This window comes from Chiloscyllium punctatum, chromosome 33 (genome assembly GCF_047496795.1).
Source record: "Chiloscyllium punctatum isolate Juve2018m chromosome 33, sChiPun1.3, whole genome shotgun sequence".
Lineage (NCBI taxonomy): Eukaryota > Metazoa > Chordata > Chondrichthyes > Orectolobiformes > Hemiscylliidae > Chiloscyllium > Chiloscyllium punctatum.
In genome coordinates this window covers 21,655,211-21,671,049 of record NC_092771.1, presented here as the reverse complement: position 1 = coordinate 21,671,049, position 15,839 = coordinate 21,655,211, and the positions used below count along the sequence as shown (strand labels likewise).

Sequence of the window (15,839 nt, the reverse complement as noted above, 5' to 3'; positions counted from 1 at the left end):
GTATGGATGAGCTGCCAGAGGAAGTGGTGGAGGCTGGTGCAACTACATTTTAAAAGACATCTGGATGGGTATATGAATAGGAAGGGTTTAGAGGGCTATGGGCCAAATGCTGGCAAATAGGACTAGAGATTTATTTAGAATGAACATATTGGACTCAGGGAGCTGTTACTGCACTGAATATCTCTAGGACTCTGATTCTGTGTCCATATAGTGAATATGGATGTGATTGATGATGTAAAAATGTTAACCTTTTTAGATGAAGAAAAGGTTAACATTTATAATAACATGTCAGTTCAACACTTCAACATCCTGCTCTTCCAAGAGTGGGATAAGACCTGTGGTCTTCTGTCAGGAACACTGACACTGTCTCACCATGTCGTCAACTCACCTCAAAACTGCTGAATATTTTAGGGTTCTACCCACTTCCTCTGCAGTTTAACTGACTGTCTGCATTGGAACATCATGCCACATGCTTCCTAACTTAATTCTACAAATGAATGCAAATTACCTCCTCCATATGCAATTTTAGTTGTTCATTGCCATAAGAGTACATCTTGACCTCCTTACTTGTAGGTGATGGTTACACCTGCCCCATGAATGAATGAGGTAATTAAAATTTCCAAAGGTTTTTCAAAGTCCAAGCTCTATTTCCACAAGTATGAACTGGTATGAAGTGGCATGCAGTACCGTACCAACATTCTAGTGCACATGAAAAGTCCAGCTCTGCAACATTCTTGCATCAAAATTAGATTAGCAAAATGCTTCAAATTTCTCTTCCTAAAATGAGACGATATGTAGCCTGTGGGCATACAGCTCAATACTGGCAGGACTCAAATGGGGGAAGGCCAGTGTAGCAGTCTCCAAATGAAGACAATAACTGGTCTGATGTGGTGAGGATCATGTTGGCACTATCAATGCAGTCAGCATTCTTCAGGAAGTGAACACTACTCGGCACCAATATCGGAATGTTTAACTGCATGCCGCACAGCTTTTTGTTACTTCTATCAAGATGCAAACACCAGTAATATCCTAATCATCTAACCCCATCTGCCCTGATAAAACACTGAAGCCAGTACTTTTCTTGAACTGCCTCAAGTTCTACGTTGACAGCATTTGCTCAATGTTGTTAGCTGAAGTGTTCCCCAATGGTCATCCAGAGAAAATAAAGAAATGGGAATAGATTTGTCATTAGAATAATGTACAAATTGGAGAGAAACATGGAAGTGAGGTTGTCCCCCTGACAGTGCTTTCAGTCCTTTGCAGGTTATGGCAGGGGTGAAGTGCTATTGTCGTGGCAGTGAGTTGCCGATCATGTCTGGATTGCAGACCGAGCTTAGTGACAAATACCGATCAAACAAGCCACTTTGTTACTGGTGTCCATCCAAGCAAGTGCCAAATCTTCCACTGTACATTCCACCAGGGTTGGAAAGGAAATCAAAATTGGAAAGGAAGTTAACTCTAAAATTCCAAACTGTCTGACCAAGGTCTACATTAAATTGTCTTTTCTGACAAAAACGGTTGAAAAACATGGGGGAAGGAAAAAAATGCATACCCATGTTCAGATTTAAGTGGCCAAGAGGGAAAGAAGGAAATCAGAAAGGAGCAAGGAACAATTCAAACAACCTGCCCTCCAGGTGTTGTGTATATCTTACATATGTCACTGAATATTGATTAAATTGACAAATTACCATTGTATTAGTTTTTCCTCAGCTCACCTCCTACTTAAGCTACATAAGTACAACTTATTCTATCAAAAAAGTGTTCACATGCTGAGCTCATCGAACAGCACTTCCAGCAATGAATTACTCACTGTCATCATTTGGTATGGAACAAATTTGGTGTTCAGCAGTACTTTACAAATAGGAAAGATTAATAAGCAATCTTCTACCTTGATAATGATCAAGCAACGAATGGTTTCTGAAGACAAGGTTAAATCTCCTCTCTCGCTTTAGAAAAGAACAGAATTTTTGACAACTATCTAACATCCCTTTGCTAAGTGTTGTTTTCCTAACTGATGGATTAGTATTTCAGGCTGACACTGAACTATAATTTATAGCATTATGGCAAATGATGCTGGTTCCACAGACTGTTTACAGAATATTTCCTATTTTTCTCTTAGAAAATATCAACATCTTATTCCCACCCAATACTCATCAAAAGGCTCTCGACAGTGCCACTCAAATTTTGTTAATTCCAAATGAGTGAAATTTCATCAATAAAATACTAAATTACATAGATATTAACAGTTGTGTTTACAGCTGCCAAACAGCAAATAATATATAAACTGTCAGTTCTTTAAATAGTAACTACTTATTTATTCACACTTTCTTTAGGTAAGATCATTAATTGAAGCTTTGACAAAGTTGACACAGTAGTTACATATTAAAAAACTCAGTTTAAGAGCAAAGCAAAACACTGCAGCTCAGTAATAGACAAAAACAAAGAACATACCTATCTGTCCAGCCTTGACTTTGAAAGGGACATCAAAATCATTCTGGTTGGGAAGAAGAATGGAAGAAATCATTTTAGCATAAAAGAGAACATGCAAATGCATGTGATATTTGCAGATTTTCTACCAGAATATAAGTGAACACAAAAACCAAGATCAATAAAATAATTCTGAAGCTGTATGAGCTGCAGACTGCCTGTACAATAGGTACGAGACAACCTCACTTAATTAGAAGTCATAATTATAAACAGGATTTCACCTGTGCAAACCTGTCAGGCAATAGTAAAAAGACAGTAGACAGGCAGGAGGCTGGAAGAACACAGCAAGCCAGGCAGCATCAGGTGGTGCAGAAGGCAATGTTTCTGGTGTGACCCTTCTTCAGGTCTAAGGGTTACACCCAAAACATTGCCTTCTCCACCTCCTCATGCTGCCTGGCTTGCTGTGTTCTTCCAGCCTCCTGCTTATCTACCTTGGATTCAAGCATCTAGTTTTGTTTTGTCTCTAATAGTAAAAATATGACCAAGAACAACTTTAAGATCGGAATAGTTTATTTGAGCCATAAAATGATCTTTTAAATATTGTGATTGAAAATCCACTTACAGGAGAATAATGTTTTCAAATTTATGCATTGATATTATGCATGTCACAGTTTTCATTCTCACCAAATTGCTCACAATCCAAACAGCTGCCTAACTGAACAGTCCCCTCACATGCACAGTCACCTTCCTTTTCAAAATAAAGTCTCCTGTTTTGCAAACTAACCTTGGGCTCTTCCTAACACAGGCTTCAAATGTGTTGTCACCCACCCTATAAACATCCATATTATGACTGAAGTTTAATATAAAATTCCAAGTGAGGTTGTTTGAAGAGCAACTAAGGTCTTAAATCTAAACAAAGGAAAGCATGAAAGCACGAAGATGAAACTGACTACGGTGGATAGGGAAACTATATTCGAAGGTTTTGTGGTAGACAGGCAATTGCTAATAGCTAAAAAACTAAAACAGGTTATATACTATTTGCCATGTTTTTACATTAATTTTCTATCATAATATGGACATTATAACGTGGATGATGACACATTTGAGGATGTGATAGGAAGAGCTGAAAATGTATTGCTGGAAAAGCACAGCAGGTCAGGCAGCATCCAAGGAGCAGGAGAATCGATATTTTGGGCATGAGCCCTTCTTCAGGAATCAGGATAGGAAGAGCAGTGTTAGCAATAGAAATCAAGAACTGTATTAAAGGAATAGGCCGGCAATGTTGCCCAAAAACACATGCCTGAAGGTTAAGAGCATTTTAAAATTCTGCAAAGTTGGACCAAGGAAAAAGGGAAAAAAAATGTAAAAGCTAATTTGCAAGGAACATAAATAACAGATGCATGAGGCTTCCAAAAGTGGACAAGATGAGCAAAATAAACATGGGTCCATGTACAAGCAAAGTCACAAAGATTTATAGTGGAGAATAATTAAACAGCAGAGACACCAAAATATTTTATGACTGTCTTCACAGGGGAAAAACACTAAACAAACTCCAAAATATAATGGAGAATTTGTGGGCTTGATGAAAACACGGAACTGCAAGATATTAATCTTAAAGTTTTAAAAAAACTGGAGACATTAATAGACAAAGTAGAAAAATGCCTTGGCATTGCAGAGTTTTGAAAGAGGTTGACTGTAGAAATAGTGGATGTGCTGATGGCCATCTTTCAAACTCAATTGACTTTAGAATGGCATCAGCAGACTGAAAATGGCAAATTTAACACCACTATTTCAGAAAGCAAGGACAAAAAAAGCTGGATACTACAGACCTGTGTTAGCCTAACATTAAGCATTGGGAAATTGTTAGAATCTACAATAAAATGTGCGCTAACAGGACAGTCTAGAAAATAACAGAAGGACAAGGTAGAATCAACATAGATTGATGAATGGCAAAATCATGCCAAAGAACCCTGTTGTAGTCTTTTTTGAGAACATAAGCAGAATAGACTAGAGGGAATGGGTGGATGTGGCATATTTAGGTTTTCAGAGGCTTTTGAAAAAGGTCCAACACTTCAGTTGATGAAAAGTTAGAATGCTAGGACTGATGGGAATATACTGGCATGGATTGAAAACTACTTAACAGACAGAAAACAGTAGGAATAAATGAATCATTTTCAGGTTGGCCGCCTAGATCTAATGGAGTATCACAAGGATCAGTGCCCAGTTATATACAATCTATGTTAATGGTTTAGATGCAGAGATTGGATGACAAAATTAGGTGGAAGTAGGATTTAAAAGGAGAATACAGAGGCAGTTCGAGGGGAAATTCAATAGCAAGCAAATAAGACAAATAGTATGTTGGCCCTTATTACAAGAGGATTTGAGTAGAGGAATAAAGGCAACTTACTGAGATGATATGGAGCCTTGGTGCGACCACACTTCAAGTACTGTGTAAAATTTTAATCTCATTATCTAAAGACAGACACACTTGCATACAGGGAATTCAATGAAGGTCACCAAACTAATTCCCAGAGTGGAGGGACTGTCTTAGTAGAAAAGATGAAACGTCTTGGACTCTCAAGAGTCTTACAGGAATTGACAGGGTAGATATTGGAAGAATGTCCCAGAGAAATTTGTACAGCTAAGACAGAGGGGCTTGAAGACTGGAAGATTGCTAATGTTATGCCTTTATTTACGAAAGGCTGCAAGGAGAAGACTGGGAACTATAGATCAGTGAGTCTGCCACCAGTAATGGGCAAGCCGTTGGAGGGAATTCTGAAATACAGAATGTGCATGCATTAAAAGAGGCAAGGACTGATTAGAGATCATCAGTACGGCTTTGTGCATGGAAACTCGTTGTCTACATGGACTTTAGTCAGGCCTTTGACAAAGTACTAACTGATCTACCATATAGAAAAGTTAGATCACATGGGATTCAGGGAGTTTGCCAACTGGATACAAAATTGGCTGGAGACAGATGGTGGTGGAGGAGGAGGGTTATATTTCTAACCAGAGGCCCGTGACCAGCAGTGCGCCTTAAGGATCGGTGCTGGGTACACTGTTGTTTGGCATTTATATGAACGATTTGGATGACAATTTCGGAGGTATGGGTTAGCAAGTTGGCGGATGGCACCAAAATTGGTGGCACAGTCAACAGTGAAGAAGGTTTTCTAAGATTATGAAGGGATTTTGATCAATTAGACCAATGGGCCAAGGAATGGCAGATGGTGTTTCATTTCGATAAATGTGAGGTGTTTGGTAAACTGAACAAGGGCAGGACTCACATAGTTAATGGTGGGGCCCAGGGAGTGATGTCAAACAGAGAGACTCAGGGTTCAGGTACATAGTTCATTAAAAGATGCACCACAGGTAGTCAGGGTGGTTAGAAGGCAAATGGCATACTTGCATGCATTGCCCAGACCACTGAGTATAGGAATTGGGATGTCATGTTGCGACGTACAAGACATTGTTGAGGCCACTTTTGGCGTACTGTGTACAATTCAGATTGCCCTGCTATAAAAAGGATATTATTAAATTTGAGGGGATGCATTAAAGATTTTTTAAAATACTACCGGGACTGGACGGTTGAGTTGAGGGCAGGCTGGATAAGCTGGGACATTTTCCACTGGAGTGTAGGAGATTGAGAGGTGACCTTAGAGGTATATAAAATCATGACGGATATAGATAAGGTGAATAGCAAAGATTGTTTCCCAAGCTAGGAGGGTCCAAAACAAATGGCATGGGTTTAAGGTGAAAGAAGAAAGTTTAAAGGAATCTGAGGGGCAACCGTTTTCACACAAGGTGGTACATACATGGAATAAGCTGCCAGAGGAAAAGGTACATGCAGGTACAGTTACAACATTTAAAAGACATTTGGTCAGGTACCCGAATAAGAAAGGTTCAAAAGGATATGAGCTAATTGCAAGCACGTGGGACTAATTTAGTTTGGGAAACTTGATCGGTATGGACAAGTTAGACCAAAGGGTGTTTCCGTGCTGTAGGATTCTATAACTAAGTTATATACCCATGAAGTAGAAAGACAAGACAAACAGAACTTCGTGGATAATAAAAAGGAGATTAATATCAAAGTGAACAAAGAAAGGTCTATTTATGCCTACTGTCAGACAGACAATACAACACAGTGAACGAGGCTGAAGATAATCATAGAGAGACAAATTTTAAAAAGTATACAAGACAGCATTAAAAAACAACACAGCTAATATAAAAAGAAAATAAAAATCTTCTCTGAACATATGAGTAAAAGGAATGGTTTAGATATAAGTCAAAAGAGGGATTTTCACTGAGGCTGTGGGCACAACTGAGGTATTAAATGAATACATTGCATCTGTCTTTACCAAGAAATGCCACCCCAGTCATGGTGAAAGAAATAGTATTTCAGGCATGAGCAGATTTTAAAATTGACAAGGTGAAGGTATTGATGAGTCACCTTAACCTGTGTGGTTAGGAAGCTTCCAGAAATGATCATTTAAGACAAAAACTAATACTCACTTGAACAAATATGAATAATTAAATTAAGGCAGATTAAGGGCAAGTTATGTTTAACTAGACTGAATTATTCAGATAAATGAGTGTGTGTGTGTGGATGCAGGTCATTCTGTTGACATGGTGAATGCAGACTTCCTAAAGATATTTGATGAAGCGCACAAGAGACTAGTGAGAAAAATTAAAGCTCATGGAATAAAAGGGATAGCAGCAACATGGATATGAAATTGACCCAGCGATAGGAAACAAAGAGTTGGGGGTGAATCAATGGTTTTTGAACTGGAGGAAGATTTGCAGTGGAATTTCCTTCAGGTCAGTTTTGGAAGTTTAGTTCTTCCTGCTATTTACTAATGACTTAGGCCGACATATACAGGGCATAAGTTCAAAAACGTGCACGTGCATAAGTTCAAAAACTTGGAAGCAACGTGAATTGTGAAGACAATGGTTTAGAACTTTAAAAGGCACTCAGATTGGTGATATGGGCAGAAATGACAGATATAAGTTCATGCAGAGAAATGTGCTATGTTCCATTTTAGTAAGAGGAATGCTGTAACAGAAACAAAATAAAGGGTACAGCTCTAAAGCAAAGACAGAAGCAGAGGGGCCTAGATGCATATGTGCATAAATCATTAAAGGTGGTAGGACAAATTAAGAGCATAATTAATAAAGCACACTGTGTCATGGGCTTTATCAATATGGATTTGAAGTATTAAAACAAGCTCAGCCTCAACTAGAATACTGCATCCAGTTCTGGGTACTGCACGTTACGAAACATTGTAAAGATGGCAGGGAAAAGAAAAAATTCAAGAATGATCCCAGGGATAAGGCAGGATAAAGGATAAACATGAGCCTGCCAACTCCAGGGAACCTCACTCCCCTTTACACTTAACTAGAAACTGTCAACATGCACAATCAGATAAGCAATATTTGCCAAAACAAAAATTAAGAGAAGCAAAGATTAAACATAAATTACTTACTAGAGCATTTTCTTTGATTTTCAAGTTATCAAGGACCACATTTCCTAAAAACAAAATAACATTCATAAGCACAATTCACAAACACTATAATTTATGTGATAGACATCTTAAAATCAATGGCTGCCTATAATTATCCAAGCAACCATGTTTATTTTTAAGTTTAATAAAAAACAAATTAAAAAAAAGGATAACATGTGGCCAATGTTATGATAAAATTATCTTCAATAACCCTCAACTTTTAGACACAGCAGTTATGTAAAGGTTAAAAAACAAAAATTCACAAAGGAAACCAAAACCACTAATCTAACCTACACAACCTACAAGTGACAGCTCTTAACAGTCAATATACAAGTTACATAACAGTAGGTGCCTTGTTTCCACTTGATTTAATTAACGAGTGTCACCACTGATCAGAAATTTAACTAGACCAGCCATAGAAATACGCTGCCTACAAGAACAGGTCAGCAGCTGGGAATCCTGCAGTAAATAATTTATCTTCCACATCCACAAAGACTGTTCACTGTCTACAAAGCTCAAGTTAGAAGTGTGATAGAATACTCTCCACTTTTCTGGATGACTCTACCTTCAGCAACACAAACTCAATATCATGCACAAAAAACCAACCTGCTTGATTGACACCCACTTGAATCATACATCATCATCGGTCCCTCTTCCACTCACAGGGTGAGTTTGTAGGTGGCTGTACAGATCAATGTAGCTTCTGCAGGCTCTGTTACATTTGGGCAGAAGGTGGCCGTGGGAAGGGGTGGGCAAGGTGTTGGTGTGGCAGCGCACTCCTGCTGTTTCAACCTGGCTTTCACTTTCCCCCACAAGAGAGTCTCGAGGTGCTTGACCCCTTCCCGCATACAGTTCCTCCACTTTGGACTGTCTTGTCCAGTGATTCCCAGTGAATGCCGCACTTTGCCAGTGAGGCACACTTCCTCTACCTGCAAGGGACTCACCTACTGTTTCAAAGTTGGAGTAGATCACCTGCTCGGGGAGTCTTGTGTCGTTCCCACAGACAACGTGCCCATCGTAGCCAATCAACAGTGGTCAGTGCCTCAATGCTCGTGATGTTGGCCTAGTGAAGGATGCTGATATGGGTGCATCGGTCTTTCCCAGCAGATCAACAGGCTCTTGCACAGGCAGCTTTGGCGGTACTGTTCCAGCACCTTTAGGTGTTTGCTGTAGAGCCCACATCTCACAGCCATACAGGAGGGTGAGCACCACCACAGTGCTGTATATCTGATCTCAGCTTCAGATCTAATGTTGTTGTTCTTGAACATTGTCCAAAACTGAAACAGCACCAGCAGTATCTACCGTTGTAAAACTGCAATGAAGCAACTCATCAACCCTCCTTCAATGACAATTTCCAAACTCCCTGTAACCTAGTCAAGAATAGAAGATGCATGGGGACACACCCACCAGCAGGATCTCCTCAAGTCACACATTATCCTGATTTAAAACTATAATCATCATTCTTCAACATGAAGAAATCCAGAATTCCCTTCCTAATATTATTCTGGGGAAGGGAAGGAGGGGGCGGCGGCGGTGAAGCAGCATGCAAATGTGGATCTGGGGAGTTGAAAGGGAAGACAATATGTCCTGGATAAATATGATGTATTGCATTTTTGTACAAAAAACAAGCTAATACAATCATTGGTAGCTACTTGGGTACTCTTGTAGAGCTTATGTACCTGCAGATTTAGGTACATAATTCTTTGAAGTTTGCCTCACATTTTGACTGGGTGGTTAAAAAACACATTTTAACATGCTTGTCTTCATTGCTCTGTCCTTTGTGTATAGGAGTTGGGGCATCATGTTGAAGTTGTACAGGACATTGGTGAGGCCTCTTCTGGAATACTGTGTCCAGTTCTGGTTGCCCAATTATAGGAAGGATATTAAGCTTGAGAGGACTCCCCCACCAGAGGAGGGAGGGGGGAGGAGGGGAGGGGGGGAGGGAGGGAGGGAGGGGAGGGGAGGGGAGGGGAGGGGAGGGGAGGGAGGGGAGGGGAGGGAGTGGGGGGAGGGAGTGGGGGGAGGGAGTGGGGGGAGGGAGGGGGGGGGGAGGGAGGGGGGGGGGAGGGAGGGGGGGGGGAGGGAGGGGGGAGAGGGAGGGGGGAGAGGGAGGGGGGGGAGGGAGAGGGGGGGGGAGGGGGGGGGAGGGAGGGGGGGGGAGGGGGGGGGAGGGAGGGGGAGGGAGGGGGGGGGAGGGAGGGGGGGGAGGGAGGGGGAGGGGGAGGGGGGGGGGAGGGAGGGAGGGAGGGAGGGGGAGGGGGAGGGGGGGGGGGAGGGAGGGAGGGAGGGAGGGGAGGGAGGGAGGGAGGGAGGGGAGGGAGGGAGGGAGGGAGGGGAGGGGAGGGAGGGAGGGAGGGGAGGGAGGGAGGGAGGGAGGGGAGGGAGGGAGGGAGGGAGGGAGGGGAGGGAGGGAGGGGAGGGAGGGGGGGAGGGGGGGGAGGGGGGGGAGGGGGGGGAGGGGGGGAGGGGGGGGAGGGGGGGAGGGGGGGGAGGGGGGGGAGGGGGGGAGGGAGGGGGGGGAGGGAGGAGTGGAGGAGGGGAGGAGGGGAGGTGGGGAGGTGGGGAGTACCTGGGGAGGGTGTACATGGATGCTGTACATGGTGGGGGAGGGGGGGTGGAGTGGTTTGGGGGTGTACATGGTGGGGGGTGGGGGGGTGGAGTGGGTTGTGGGTGTATATGGTGTGGGAGGGGGGTGTACATGGTGGGGATGGTGGGGATGGTGGTGGGGGTGGTGGTGGGGGTGGTGGGGTTGACTGGGAGGGGGGTGTACATGGTGGGGGTGGGGGTGGGGGGGGTGTACATGGTGTGGGAGGGGGGTGTACGTGGTGGGGGGGTGGAGTGGGTTGTGGGTGTACGTGGTGGGGATGGTGGGGATGGTGGGGGGGTGGACTGGGAGGGGGGTGTACATGGTGGGGGTGGGGGGGGTGGAGTGGGTTGGGGGTGTACATGGTGTGAGAGGGGGGTGGAGTGGGTTGGGGGGTGTACATGGTGGGGGTGGGGGGGGTGGAGTGGGTTGGGGGTGTACATGGTGTGGGGGGGGGGGGTGTACGTGGTGTGGATGGTGGGGGTGGTGGGGGGGTGGACTGGGAGGGGGGTGTACGTGGTGGGGGTGGGGTGTACTTTGGGGGATATGAAGACTATATGGAATACACAGGATAGTATTTTGAAGAGAGGTGTATGGGGAGGTATATAAGGATTTTGAAGGAAGTGACATTGTTATTGTCATTGTCATCATTACTGTAATTATATACATTACCGTGAACAGGAAAGTTAACTTCAGGTTAAACATTAACCAACCTCCCACACACAAACCTGGAGAGAATCAGGGCGGCACAAAATGCCCAGTTGATCACCTTCTGAGATCCATAATAAAACGCAAGAACACAAACCCAGTGAAACGTCCCGTCGCCGCGGGGCCCCCCTTACCTCCCCAGATCCCCAGCTTGAGCTGGGACTTGTCCAGATTCTCCACATAATCACCCAGGCCCCGGTTCAGAAGCTCAGCCACCAGCGCCTCAAACACCATTGCCCTGCTCCAACCGCCCGAGCGTCCGTCTGACAGAGACCCGGGAGGGGCGGGGCGGGACAGTGACCGACAGCGCCTCCTCTGCACTGGAGGATTTCAAACAACAAGGGCGCCTGGCGCACGGGCTCCGCTCCCACTCAGTAGGACAGTGTGCTCATCCCTGAGACACAGACCTCACTCTGTAGAGACATACTGCCTGCATAAACACACACCCTCGAGAAACACAGAGCCTGCAGAGACAAACACTCTGTACAGATGCACTCCCTGCATAGACACGTACTCTGTATAGATGTGAGTTGGAGATACTGGGGTATACAAAGTTAAGAATCACACAACACCAGGTTATTGTCCAACAGGTTTATTTGGAAGCACTAGCTTTCGAAAGCTCGTGCTTCCAATTAAACCTGTTGGACTATAACCTGATGTTGTGTAATTTTTAACTCCATATAGATGTACTCCCTGCATAGTCACAGACCCTGTAGAGACACACACTCTGTTTAGATGCATTCCCTGCATAGACACAGGCCATGTATAGACATACACTCTGAATAGATGCACTCCCTTCATAGAACCAGACACTGTATAGACATGCACTAATCTGTATAGATGCACTCCCTGCATAGACACAGACCATGTATCGACACACACTCTGTATAGACACACTCTCTGCATAGACACAGACCATGTATAGACACACATTCTGTATAGACACACTCCCTGCATAGACACAGACCCTGTGTCAACAACTATTGCAGTTAATACAGACTGCTCACTCTCCCTGTCTGTGTAAACATTCGATAGAGACATACAGCACAAAAACAGTCCCCTCAGTCCAATTTGTCTGCGCCAACCAGACATCTCAATCTGACCCAGTCCCATTTTGCCAGCACTTGCACCATATCCCTTCCTATTCAACTACCCATCCAGATGTCTTTTAAATGTTGCAAGTGGATCCATATCCACCACTTAGTGCACAGACTGCACACAATCCTCCTTGTGCACACTACATTTCCCATGTACACACTGTATCCTTGTGTTTACACAAATGCTGCAGTGTACACAAAAGCTAAAAGCACTGCGGATGCTGTAAATCAGAAAGAAAAACAGAAATTGCTAGAAAAGCCCAGCGGGTCTGGCAGCATCTGTGCAGAGAAATCAGTTAATGTTCCAGGTCCAGTGACCCTTTCTCAGAACAGTTAGCAATACTGCCAGGCCTGCTGAGCTTTTCCAGCAATTTCTGTTTTTGTTGCTGCACTATACAGACTGCATAATCCCCCTCTGTACACACACTCTTTGCATACACGCACATACTCTCTATATATACAAATGCTACAGTGCACCGACTCCACACTCTCCCCATTTTTATCGTATCTCTGTATACAAAACTGATGCAGTGCACACACTGCTCACTCTCACTCTAAAAGATAATAAAAGAATGGAGCAGAAGTAGCCTATTCAGTCATCAGGTCCACTCCACTATTCAATGAAATCATGGTTGGTCTAATAACCCTTCACTCCAATCTCCTCTTTCCTTCATAACCCTTAATTCTCTTATTGATTACAATTTTTTCAATTGAATCTTGAATTTATTTTATTCATTTAGAGGATGTGGGTGTGGCTGGCTAATCCAGCATTTATTGTCTATCCTTAGTTGTTCTTGAGAAGTTGGTGGTGAACTGTTTTCCAGATCTACTGCAATTCATCTGGTATGTGTGGACCCACAACGCCATTAGGGAGGGAATTCCAAGATTTGCCCCAATGACACAGAAGGAACAGCAATATATTTCCAATTCAGGATAGTGTTTGGCTTGGAGGGAACTTCCAGGTGGTGGTGTTCACATATATCTTGGAGATGCTGGAAAGTCAGAGGCAATGAAGTATGGAGCAGCATCGAGAGTGTAGTACTGGAAAAGCACAGCAGGTCAGGCAGTACCCAAGGAGCAGGAGAATCAACATTTCGAGCATAAGCCCATCATCAGGATTCCTGATGAAGGGCTTATGCCCAAAACGTTGATTCTCCTGCTTCTTGGATGCTGCCTGACCTGCTGTGCTTTTCCAGCACCACACTCTCGATTCTGATCTCCAGCATCTGCAGTCCTCACTTTGTACAAACTGTGGAGCAGTGTCCTGATGAAAGGTTCAGACCTGAAACATCGACTCCACTGCTCCTCTGATGCTGCTTGACCTCGTGTTCGCTTGCACCTGCTGCCTTTGTCCTTCGAGATGGCAGTGGTCATAGGTTTGGAAGTTGCTGTCTAAGAAGCCGCGGTGAATTTCTGCAGTGCACCTTGTAGATGGTACATACTGCTGCTACTGAGCATTGGTGGTAAAGGAGTTTTGATTTGATTAGATTTATTATTGTCTCATCTACCTAGGTGCAGAGAAACGTTTGTTTTGTGCGCAGTGGTGCATAGTCTCGTGAGACCATGGATCTGCCGGGGAAGTCCTGCTTCAACTTTTGTTGGTAGAGCAGTGTCTGTTGTGGCTAGAGAGGCCCACACAGAAGTGGCAGTCTCAGCAGTAGCGACTACACTTGAAGGCACTCTCCTCTGGTTTTGTCTTGGTGCTGTTTTCTCTTTGGCGGGACAGCACCTAATTGGCTGGGGGCTGCCAGCTTAAGGTGGGCATTGGCTGGCCATTCAGGTGCAACGGCCCTCCCTCTGTCAAAAGCAACCCCTGGCGCCTTGTTCTACACCAATCGAGCACAGGTAGACTGCTGCTTTCCGTGTTGTGCTGTCGTGGTGAAGCGACGTTGGAGTGTTCTCTCCAGGGCGCAGGCCTGGGCGAGGTTGCTTAGAAGACCAACATTTGCCCATGCAGCAGGACCCCCTCTCCATGCCACCGATGTTGTCCAAGGGAAAGACAAAGGCTGATACAGCTTGGCATCAGTGTCGTCGTAGGAGTTGTCAGAACAAGGTTGAAGACAACGTCAGACTGCCTTAGGGACTCCAGATCCAGATTTGTCCTCAGGGTTTCCTCCCAAAGCCTTTCCCATGAGTGTGCACTACAAGCAGATCATACCATGCAAAGTGCATCAGGGTAATAGAACAGAGCAAGGAATACAATGTTACAGCTGCAGAGAAGGTGAGCAAAGTGAGGTCAATGTTAAATTTAAAATGTGAGCAGTCCATTCAGAAATCTAACAAAAGCAGGAAGAAGTTGTTTTTGACTCTGTTCGTACATGTGTTTAAGCTTTTGTATCTTCTGCCTGATGGAAGAGAGCAGAAGAGATTATAACTGGGGTGGTAGGGGAGTCTGATTATGTTGGTTATTTCCCCAAGGCAGCAGGAAGTATAGATGGAGTCAATGGATGGAAGGCTAGTTTGTGTGACAAACTGGGCTGTGTTCATGACTCTCTGTGGTTTCTTGTGGTCTTGGGAAGACTAGTGTCAAACCACTCAGTAATGTATCCAGAGAGAACACGTTCTGTCGTGCAGTTATAAAAATTGGTAAGAGTCCTCGTGGACATGATGAATTTCCTGAGCATGCTGAAGAAAAAGAGACATTATTGTGCTTTCTTGACCATTGCATCGACATAAGTGGACCAGGACAGGTTGTTGGTGATCATCATTTGCAGCAACTTAATACTCTCGACCATCTCTGTTTCAGCTCCATTGGTGCAAACAGGGGCAAGTCCTCCACCCTGCTTCCTGAAGTCAATAGAACATAGAACATAGAACAATACAGCTCAGAGCATGCCCTTCGGCCCTCGATGTTGCGCCGACCTGTGAACTAATCTTAGTTTAATACCTCTGGTACTAAACCCGTATACAATGATGACTCAGATATCAAAGCTAAAGGTTCCAACACCTCCTCCCTAGCTTCTCAGAGAATCCATGGATAAATCCTATCTGGCCCAGGGGACTTGTTTACTTTCACTCCTTCTAGAATTGATAACACCTCTTCTTTACTAACCTCAATCCTTTCTAGTCTAATATCTCATATCTCATTCTTCTCCACTACAATATTCTCCTTTTCCTGAGTGAAAACCAATGAGAAATGTTCATTTAGCACCTCGCCGATCTCTACAGGGTCCACACACAACTTCTCACTTCTGTCTTATTCCTACCCTATTCCCACCCTCGTCATCCTTTTATTCCTTACATACATATAGAAAGCTTTAGGGTTCTCCTTTATTCTATTTGCTAAAGACTGTTCGTATCCTCTCTTGACTCTTCTTAACTCTCTCTTTAAATCCTTCCTAGCTGATCTGTAACTCTCCATCACCTCATCTGAACCGTTTTGTCTCATCGTCACAAAGCCTCCTCCTTCCACTTAACAAGAGATACAATTTCCATAATAAACCACGGTTCCCTTACCTTATCACTTCCTCCCTGCCTGACAGGAATATATCTATCAAGGACACGTAATATCTGTTCCTTAAACCA

At 44.0% G+C, this 15,839-nt stretch overlaps 1 protein-coding gene across 5 annotated transcripts in view; it reads right to left on the bottom strand.

The window, feature by feature from the left end:
* vps13c (vacuolar protein sorting 13 homolog C) overlaps positions 1 to 11,490 on the bottom strand; it is a 284,102-nt gene extending 272,612 nt beyond the window's left edge. For all 5 annotated transcript variants that reach the window (XM_072553135.1, XM_072553136.1, XM_072553137.1 and 2 more), the window contains exons 1-3: positions 11,352 to 11,490; positions 7,908 to 7,951; positions 2,452 to 2,494 (exon numbers count right to left, since the gene is read on the bottom strand). In XM_072553135.1, coding sequence (XP_072409236.1) covers positions 2,452 to 2,494; positions 7,908 to 7,951; positions 11,352 to 11,451 — 187 coding nt within the window. In that variant the 5' untranslated portion in view covers positions 11,452 to 11,490. The remainder of the gene's footprint in view (positions 1 to 2,451; positions 2,495 to 7,907; positions 7,952 to 11,351) is intronic.
* Between the last annotated feature and the right edge of the window lie 4,349 nt (positions 11,491 to 15,839).